This window comes from Benincasa hispida, chromosome 10, assembly GCF_027475165.1.
Source record: "Benincasa hispida cultivar pf3 chromosome 10, pf3_genome.v1.1, whole genome shotgun sequence".
Classification (NCBI taxonomy): domain Eukaryota; kingdom Viridiplantae; phylum Streptophyta; class Magnoliopsida; order Cucurbitales; family Cucurbitaceae; genus Benincasa; species Benincasa hispida.
Window position 1 is genome coordinate 8355189 of NC_143487.1, and position 10611 is coordinate 8365799.

General features: G+C 32.4%; 1 protein-coding gene across 1 annotated transcript; it reads right to left on the bottom strand.

Annotated features, from left to right (window-relative positions):
- Positions 1–2817: 2817 nt before the first annotated feature.
- Positions 2818–4039, bottom strand: LOC120088448 (dirigent protein 20-like). The gene has a single exon (XM_039045757.2). It carries the CDS (start codon positions 3876–3878, stop codon positions 3222–3224), a length of 657 nt encoding a protein of 218 aa, XP_038901685.1. The 5' UTR covers positions 3879–4039; the 3' UTR covers positions 2818–3221.
- Positions 4040–10611: the final 6572 nt, after the last annotated feature.

Sequence of the window (10611 nt, forward strand, 5' to 3'; positions counted from 1 at the left end):
CTTAAAAAAAGCATGGATAAAGCTTCTGTCGATTTTTTTGCGTGGGCAAGCAACATGGGGAGAAGTCTGTCGACAGAGTTTCTGTCTACGCATTTTGACGTTGCGTCGCCACAAATAAAAAATGTAAACAAAAATTTCATTTCTACCCACTCAAGATATAATTCTACCAATGCAACATCCTTCGTGGATAGAAATATCATTTCTACCCACGCATCATACATCGACAAAAAGGATCGACGCAATAGCATTTGTGAGCATAAATGATATTTCTATCCACACATCATACGTGATAAAATCGACATTATTTACCTTTAAATTTCAAATAAAGTATGGAAATCGTGATAATAAAATGGAAAAGAAATAAAAGGAAAAAGAGAATTTGTGTGGAGTTGAAAGCCTGAAGTGTGAAAATATATATTTTCTGAAATAGTAAAAAAAAAAAAGACATGTTTTCGACATTTTTATCATTTTTTTGTATAAAATATGAAAGTAATTCCAGTGAATAACACTTTTAAGTTTATAATTAGATGTATTGCAATATTTTATAGAATTACAAATATATATTACAATTACATTTACCCTTTGGTGAGCCAACTAATGAAAAACATTAATTTTTTTGTACTTTACAACTTCCTTGCAAATTGTATAAAGAAAAATTTAAGCATCGTCTAGACTGTATTATCTTTGTGCAGTAATAGTAGTTGTCTAATAAAAAATTGCCATGTGACAATTTTTAGTTTTTTTTTTTTTTTAATAATTTTTGTAAAGGAAAGGGAAGCATGTTATTAATCGGAAAAAAAAACCTATTTTTGAAAATGATTTTTTTGGGGTATTTTTAAGGAGGGGAAACATGGTATTAGTTGAAAATAAAACTAAAAAACCTACTTTTGAAAATGGTTTTTTTATTTAATTTTTGAAAATTACTAACACTTTTAAATTGAAAAAAAAAATAAAAAACTCAATTGGATATAAGAAAGATCCGTTCTAAAAAGTAGATACAAAAAACCAATTTCTTGTTTTATTATCTACCTTTGATCAATAATTTAAAAAATAAATCAAAATTTGAAAATTTGGAAATTAATAGGCTCAACACTATAACGGTGCGAGGAACTCTCACACAAGTCAACTCAGAGAGAAAATCCATACTTGAAAAAAGTGAGCCGAAAGTCAAGCCCACAAGGAGCCTTCGACCACAAACACGTGCAAGATCCTCGCACCAACATTGGACGTAGTTTAGGGGGTGTTTAGCTCACGAACACGAGTTGAATTGAATTGAATTGGTATAATATACCAATTCATTGTTTCACCCACCAAATTTAAATGTTGGTGAAGTTGAGTTTCTTTTACCAACTCACCCCAACTCTCCCTTCTTCCCATGTTTTCAATGGCTCAACTCATCAGTCGCTGTCACACTCTGAGAACTAACTTCGGGTTCTAACAACCACCTTTGATGACAATTCTAGCAACCAACCCCGGGCTCCAACAACCACCTCCGATGGAAACTCCGGCAACTAACTCCGGGCTCCATCAACCACCTCCGATGACAATTTCGACAACAAAAATCTGGACTCCAACAACCACCTCCGTTGATAGCTCTGGTGACCAACTCCAAACTTCAAAAACCTTCTCGCGATCAACTCTGACGACCAATTCTGGCCTTCGACAACCACCTCTGGTGACTCAACTCCGACGATCACCTTCGTGCTACTAACTCCGACGACCAATTGGCTTCGACAACAAACTTCGATGACCAACTCCGACAACAACCTCCGACTACAAACTTTGATGAAAATCACCTTTGAGCGAGCAACTATGACGCCCAACTCGAGGGTTCGACAACTACCTTCGATGACAAACTTCGAAAACCAGCTCTAATACAACCTTCATGTGACTAACTTCGGACTCCGACAGTCACCTCCGACTACAATCTCCAACGAAAATCATATTCGATGATCAACTTCGACGTCCGACCAACTCTGGGATTCAAAAACCATCTCTAATAATAAACTTCAACAACCAACTCCAATACACCTTCATGTGACCAAATTCAGGCTCCGACAACTACCTCCGACCACAAACTCCAACAAAAATCATCTTCGACAATCAACTTTGACAACCACTTCTGACTACTATAAGACTGATGACTGTTAAAATTTGTTGTAGGGTTATTGATTATATAAAAAATATTATTTTGTCTACATTAAGTGTAATATTTTATACGTAATGAATTCATATATCAATTGAATGTTAAAAATATTTAGACAAAAAGTATGTATGTAGTTGAAAAATATGTAACATATGACAAAAAAAATTGTAAAATGAAATTTTTTTTTTCTGGAACATTTTCCAGCAAAAATTAGTGAAAAATAAAGATTTGTTCTCTAATAATCTCCCAAATTTAGAGGAAATGAAAGTGAAACAATTAAAGAAATGTGGTGACGTTTCATTGGTTGTTACGATGATGAGGGAGATTTAATTAAAAAAAAATCATGACATAGTAAAATATAAAGCAACAATATGAAGGAGAAGAAAAAGAAAAAGATGATAATGAAATTCATAGAGAAAAATGAGCTAGAATCAAAAGTTTTAATTTTGCTTTAGTTTCTCATTTTATTTAACCATATTTCTACAAGAAAATTAATGAGTTAATTGTTGTTCATAGTCAAAAGAAGAAGGAAAGTTTTACGAACTAAAAAAAATTATAATCCATATTTTATTCAAATAAAGATGGATAGAATTATTGAATAAAAAAGTTTCAAAACAAAAATAGAAATCATAAAAGCATATTATTTAGAGTTCAAAAAATTGCATCAGATATCGCAGGCATATAAACTCATGCCAAATAACTTTATATTCCAACACAACATATAAATACCATGTAAACTCTAGACATTTTATCTCAACTTAACACACCAAACAATCACTTATAGAATATTATAGACAACAATAGACTCGAATCGATTAAGGTTGGCCACAGCTGATTAGACTCGACGGGTGTAACAGCTGGATGGTTCCTACCTTGTTGATGGCTCAAAACGACCCGCAGATCAAAGTTCAATACGGAAAGAAAATTATTGAAAGTAAAAAAAAAAGAAAAAAATTTGTTATATTCAATGATAGCATCCCAGAAAGCTGAATTCACTGATGAATTCATTGAAAGTTTAAAAAAAAAAATGTAACAGCAGCATCCCAGAAGGCTGAATTCACTGATGAAGCAGAATTCAATAATGAAGTACGTAAATGTTATATTCAATAACAGCATCCCCTGTGTAGAAATCAATCTTGCTGGTTCTGGCTTCCGCATATCCTCTCGCAAATCTGAACAGCCCACTTCCACCGATCACAGGCATCTCTCTCACTTTCTCCATAAATGGGTTTCTTCCAAATATGGTGATGGAGCTTCCGTTGTATTTCCCACTCACAAACGCGAAATTCATCGCCATTAACAGCCCAGATTTGTCTTGCGAAGCTGCCGCGTAAAGTCCCTGTGCTCTTCCCCACAGTTTGGACTTCGGATCTGAAGTTGCTGTCAATGGGTTGTCGATCATTTGGACCGCACCGAATCCAGTCCTTGACGTGTTGGAAACAGGGGGCACGATTTGGACTGAGGTTGGGTTTTTGCCACTTTGAACGTCGTGCCAGTAAAGACGCAAGTGGCTGAGCTTCTCTTTTCTAAGACCCAAAAGTTTTCTGTCCAATGTTCTTCCAAAGGAGTATTCATCTTCGCCTATAGCGAAAGCCATGGCAGAGGAGAGGAGGAAAGAGAGAAAGAGGAAGTGGGTGGCTGAGAGCGGAGAGATTCCGGCCATGTGAGTGGGAGATTTAGAAGCTCTCTGTTTGTATTGCTCTGTTTTTGGGACTTCAAGACAGAGAAACATAGAATTCCTCTGCCTTCTATATAAAGCCAGATGCTTGATACCCTGTTTTTTTTTTCTTGCAAAATTATGATTCTAGAATGTTGAGATGGGCCAAGATCTCAAGCAGTAATAATTAACTCCTCTATTTCTTTCATAGAGAAATAAAATTTTCAACTTTTCAAGTGAAGTGGATCTATGGGTCATGGTATACCTAACAAAAGCATCATTATAATTTCTCATTTTCTTTTGTTTTTTTGGTTCAAACCATATGTGGTGTAGATTTAAAATTTTTAAGGGTTTTTGAGGTATGAGTTAGTTATTATAGTAAGTGGTTATTATAATTCGTGGGCTATAATAGTCTTTACTTGGGTGTATATTATTTTAATTCAAGTTATAATAGTATGTTTTTTAGGGATGCAGACTATTTTAGTTTAAATAGAAAATATTAAATACTATAACAAAAAGAAAAATAAAGATTGGTAAGAAATAGTAAAAGTTATAAATACAAAATGATTTTAAATAGTAATGTTGCAATTAATGTAAGTTATAATAGTTTAAAACATCAATTATTATAATTGGAGTCACAAGTGGGTTATAAGAGTTTACACTTACTTGAAGTTGGAGGCTCAAACATTTCTTTTAATTTTTGAAAAAAATCTATTATTGTGTTAACTCAAAATGGGTATTGAAAAATTAAACTAACATTTGGTATGATACATACCATTATAGTCTTTTTTTAAGTTATTTTTTCTTAAAATGTTTTGGCAAGATTGTGTTTTAAGCTTTTAAACTTTACTAATTTGATGTAATTTTGTTACTATTTTGTGGGGTGCTTGAAAATGAGTTGTGGTTGTTGGAATTGGAAGTAATGTTTGGTTAATTGATTTGGATTTTGTGTAAAAGTCCATTGAAATTGAATGGAACTAACCCATTCACATCAACTAATATATATTGACTCTTACAAGGTCTCTAGTCTTGTTTCCCACACTCTTTCCACAATATGAATTTAATATTGAACTTTTTTTCCTCCAAAACGTGACTTTTACCATTTTGTTTAAATTTTTCTTCCATCTATGGTTCAAATTCAATATTAAATTATATTAAGAAGAATATTATGATGAAACTTTTGAGAATTTGGATCTAAATGACTTGTTTAACAAACAAGACATATAGAGCTCAATTTCAAAAATTTCAAAACAATTTTGAAATCGACAACTTGAGATGATATGGGTTTAGGGTAAATTTGTCATGAAGATCTTATCGTTATTACGTGGATGATACATATTATTATCATCTAAAATTTATTTTTCTTACTACTTGAGATGCAAAATTATGTAAAGAAAAAAAATTGATCATATATAACAGCACTGCTTCTAATCCATTTAATTTTTCGTGTGGCATAGTTGAGTTATTTGAAAATAAGTTAAAAATAGTGATCTTTAACATTAAAAAATTTTAAAATTGAAAATTACATAAAAATTTCTATAAATCCGAGAATTGAATCTTAGACTAACCAACCATTCCAAGAAATTTGTAACCATTCAAGAATAAATAAAACTTGTAGTTTAATTGAAATTGTGTCGAAATGCACTCTATTTTATTTATGACAAACTCTCAAGATAAAGTATTCATCTGAAAGTTTTGTTTTTTTTTTTCAAAAAAGTCAATTTTTCTATAAGTATATTGGATGGTTATAAAGTCCTTGGTTACTTGCATGATGACTTCAACTCTCGGATGCTTAATGAAAACTTTACTTTTAATGTTTGTTCACAATCTTTTAGGTTACTTTTAGCCAACATATGGTCATACTATTATGGTATCGATAGACATGAGAGTTATAGTCCTTCAAATTAATGACCATAAGTTAGTTTAAGGTTTCTTTTGGTAAACCTAGGTCATAGAGCTTTGTTTTAGCTGTCTTATGTTGCTTACATGTTTAGGGTCATTCAGGCAAGTCTTAAATTATTTTGCCCCATCTCAAACAAAGAATAATGCACTTTCTTAGCTTGAGATGTTAGATCAACAATGTAATCTGATTTTTATTTTTACTTTGCTTTGAGTTAATTTCAAATATGATTAAAACCTTATGCTTGAAGAAAATGTCACCTTGAAGAAACAAAAACGAAACAATGAAATTAGTTCCCTAAATTTTACTTATATTTCCTTTTGGTCCTTCCATTGCAAAATACGACAATCTTACGCTTCAAAATTTAAAAATTATTACTTAAAATTGAGATTGAGATTAACGGTTTTTTTAATAAACTAAACCGACATAACATAAAGATATGAATTTACCTAAATTTTCAGCTCATAAAAGTTAAGGCTCTATTGATAACCATTTTGTTTTTTAATACTAAATATATAGACACTATTTCCACCTCCAAATTTCTTATTTTATTATTTACTTTCTAACAACGGAAAATTTTGAAAACTAAAAAATAGCTTTTCAAAAAGAGAGACTCTTATATCTAGGTTGAAATATCCTCAATTAACTCTGTCAATGAAATTTATTCACACCCTTTTGTGATCCCACAATTTTTGTCTTTATATCCATTCTTATTTTGGTGGCAATTTAGTAGTTGAAAAATATTTTCAAGTCCTTTTCACAAATCCATCCCAAGGAGGGGTTTCGGGTTGAATCGGGTTAGAGTTGTTTTTTGGAACAACCAAAAATTTAGGTTGGCCTTACACTCAACCCTATCCATTCTATTTTGAAGGGTCAACCCAATATTTTCAGGTTGGGTCGGGTTGGGTCATCGGATTGTGTGAGTGTTTTTTCCCTCTTTTAATCTTTTTATTGTTCGAGTTATCATGCAAGTAGCAGAAGCAAACAGAATTATTAAACATTCTAATTCATCAATTTTAGTATTTAAGTAAACATGTTCATAAACTAAAATAGGATTTGAAGATATACCTTTGAAGACCTCATCTTCAACTTCAAATTCAGCTTGATTCTTGACTCAAGTGTACTAGACCATCACTTGATCTTCCCTACTATTCTCTTGGACCTTGAATTATGAGATTCAAAATGAGTTTGAATTTTAGGGATTTTGAAGGAGAAATCATTGATTTTTCTTCTCAAAATAAGAACACTTCTTCAGCAAAAATCAACAGAATTTTCTTTTGCATGTCTCTCCCTCTCAGCTGAATCAACTGAGTTTTATTCAGCTTAATTAGTGCAATCAAATTGCATAGAAAATTGTGTTGGATTGTATCATCACGTAACTGAAGTGGCAAGGATTGATAAACACTTTAATTCATTAATTTTGGCGGAAATGAAAACATGCTATAACAGAAATAAATGGGTTTCAAATATTGCCTTTGAAGAACTCTTGAAATCTCAATTTCCAGTTGCAAAACCTTTCCAAATCTTTGTGCAGACCACTACAAGTTCTTCTATACTATTCTCTTAGTGCTCTAGATTGAGTTGTGGGACTCAAAATAAGCTGGAATCAAGGGAACTTGGAGAATACTCACAACAGCAACCCAATGAAGTACTCCTTCTTCAACCGAATTTTTTAAAAAAATTCTTGTGATTTCACTGCCTCAAATTCACTCAAATCTCTTCAATATATTGCAGACCATCATGCAATGAGAATGACTACATGAGATGCAACTCATGCTTGGAGTAATTGAAGCTCAAGATGGTAGGTTTAGTGTGAGCTACTTGAAGATGAAGATGGAAAAACTCAATTTTTCATTTGTGTATTTTTCTATTTCCAAAATCTAAATTTGATTTAAAAATCACATTTGATTCTAAAATCAAAATTTATTGATTTTACAAATTATTTTTATAAATTAATTTTCTATTAAAATTAATAAATAATTATTTAAATCTAATTAATTTAATATCCAATATTAAATTAATTTTACACAAATCCATCTTCATATATTTAAATCATACTTAAATATTTATTTTTCAATTCCGTTTAATTTTAATTTGAACGTTTCAAATTAACTTATCATGCTACTCTAGAGCTAATCCATTTCTGAGCTAGTAGGGGGGCCTCACGGACCTACAGATTATGGGCTCCAATGATCCGAGATTAATCATCTAAACTCATTAGATCGAACTCACCCCCATTCGTTAACTAATGGGTCACTCCACTAAAGCTCATAGTTGAACTCCCCTCGCTGTAGATATATTATGTCCACTCGATATAACCATGATTAGTAAGTTAACCCTTTCACAGGTTGTTCGTAATAATGACTGGGTCGAATCTCTATTTTACCCTTGAAATTTTCTCTTATTCCTTAAGTCCTCCTGATCCTCTAATGAACAATTGTTTTGTGATCCAATCAACAAAACCGAGCCCCTCTTGAGCCAATGAGAGGGTGGGGCCCCTTGTTCAAGATCCAGAATCAACACTTAAGGGAACAACCTCTCTACTATCCTTAACAGCAGGTAGGAGTGAATTTCATCTTGCACCCTATGTCCTCAGCTATCTATTTGGTCTTACTCCTAAAATGGGAGGTTACCAGCGCTGTTGAGCCAACCTTCACCTATGCAAATCTAAGAATAATTTCGAATAAACAGGAGTTCATAGTTAGCTCAGGATTAAGGTCAAGTTACCTAGGTCATCACTTTGAAATAATCAGTCTTAAACAGTAAGCAGCGTTTATAAAGTAATAGTGACTGATTTCGTGGTCCGATCTTGTACAAACCCTTTTGCACAGGGACGCCCCCACTCCTCATGTCATAACATGTATGAATTAGGATCACTTCGTTTATAACACTTTACAACTCTCTGTAACAACTACAGAGTAGGCCACATCCAATAATGTTACCAGAATAAGGCATCTAACCTTATTCATATACTATAGATCATTTTGACTATTTACTCGAACCTGATCTACTTTTATGTCTCCACATAAAGTTCAAGTACTCATGTAATAGTCAAGAGACTTTTAGATTTATTGGATTTATAATAAGAAAAACATCTATTCAATAACAACTTATTAAATTTTCAGAATAAGTTCTATTGTTTACAAACCACGAGTTTTAGGACATAAAACCCAACAAGTTGAACCAACTTCACATAAATGAATGAACTAAAATGGAATTGTGAGTGTCAAAAGATGGAGAAACCCACTAAATTGGGTTTTTCCAAATTTTTAATTTAAATCCAATTTTCTTTAATTAAATTTTTAGAAAAATTGAATTAAAACTAAAGTTGAATTTAATATTTGAATATTCCAAAAATTCAAATTTCTAATTTTAAATATAAATTAATTCAAATGATTAATTTTAAATATAATTAATTTAAATAATTTAATAGCCAATATTCAATTATTTACACCACCAATTCCACGAACATGAATCCCCATTCATGTAATTTTAATATTTAAATCGTATTTAAATATTATCCAATTCTCTAATTTTGTTTAATTCGACAATTAAACGTGTAATTATATTGTATATAATTACTAATTCCCTTAATTCAAATTTGAACACTTCAAATTTTCTCATCACGTCATTCTAATGTTTAATCCGTTTGTGAGCTAGTAAGGGGACCTAATGGACCTAGAGATCATTGGCTTCAATAATCTGATATTAATCGGCTAAACTCTTTAACCTAATTAACCAACATTGGTTAACTACCGGGTTACTCCATTAAAGTTCAGTAGTTGTACTCTCTTCACTGTAGATATATTTGTGTTTACTTGATATAACCATAATCAGTAAGTCAACCATTCACAAGTTGTTTGTAATAATGGCTGGGTCAAAAGTTGTTTTACCCCCAAGATTACATCTTGTTCCTTAAATCCCACTGATCTTCTAATGAACAATTAGTTTGTGATCCAATCACCAAACCGTGTTCCTCTCGGGCCAATGAGAGAGTGGGGTCCTTTGTTCAAGGCCTGGAGTTAGCATTTAAGGGAACAACTTCTCTATATCCCTAAAAGCGGGTAGGAGTGAATTTTATCTTACACCTTATGTTCCCAGCTATCTACTTGGCCTTACCCCTAAAATAAGAGGCTTATTAAGCCGGCGCTGTTGAGCCAACCCTCACCCATGCAAATCTAAGGATAATCGCAAATAAACAGGAGTTCATAGTTAGCTCAGGCTTCGGGTCAAGTTACTTAGGTCATTGCTTTGAAATAGTTAGTTTTAAACAATAAACAACGTTATAGAGTAAGAGTGACTTTATTTCTTGGTCCGATCTTATACAAACTCGTTGCATAGGACACCCCACTCACATGTCTCCACATGAACGAATCAGGATCACTTCATTTGTATCACTTTACAACAACTGTAACATCTATAAAGTGGACCGCATCCGATAATGTCCCCAAAATAAGGTACCCAGCCTTTTTCGTATACTATAGATCATTTTGGCTTTTTACTTGAACTTGATCCACTCTTATGTCTTTATATAAAGTTCAAGTATTCATGTAATTTTCCATGGATCTTAGTTTATTGGATTTAGGTTATTTCTAAAACTGAAATAAACAATTCAAACATTCCGGACCGATGGAACTATCAAATTAACATGTCTTTGAAGAGGGAAGGAAAACAACCATGACGTTATATACAACGACTTTTGTTCGGAGGGACACGGAACCATCTTCTCACGAGAGGAAGGGACAATTTCCCCGATTGAGGAATTCTAACGCTCCTTCATCGATACCCTAGAGCTGTCTATTCCTTATATATTAACAACTTTATTGAATCAAAATTCAACAATATCTATATTGATTAAAAAAAATAAGTTTACTGTTTACAAACCATGATTTTTAGGACATAAAAACC

What these genes read in the sequence shown, in the direction of transcription:
- LOC120088448 (XM_039045757.2), bottom strand. Translation starts at nt 3,878, where the DNA reads ATGTTTCTCTGTCTTGAAGTCCCAAAAACAGAGCAATACAAACAGAGA.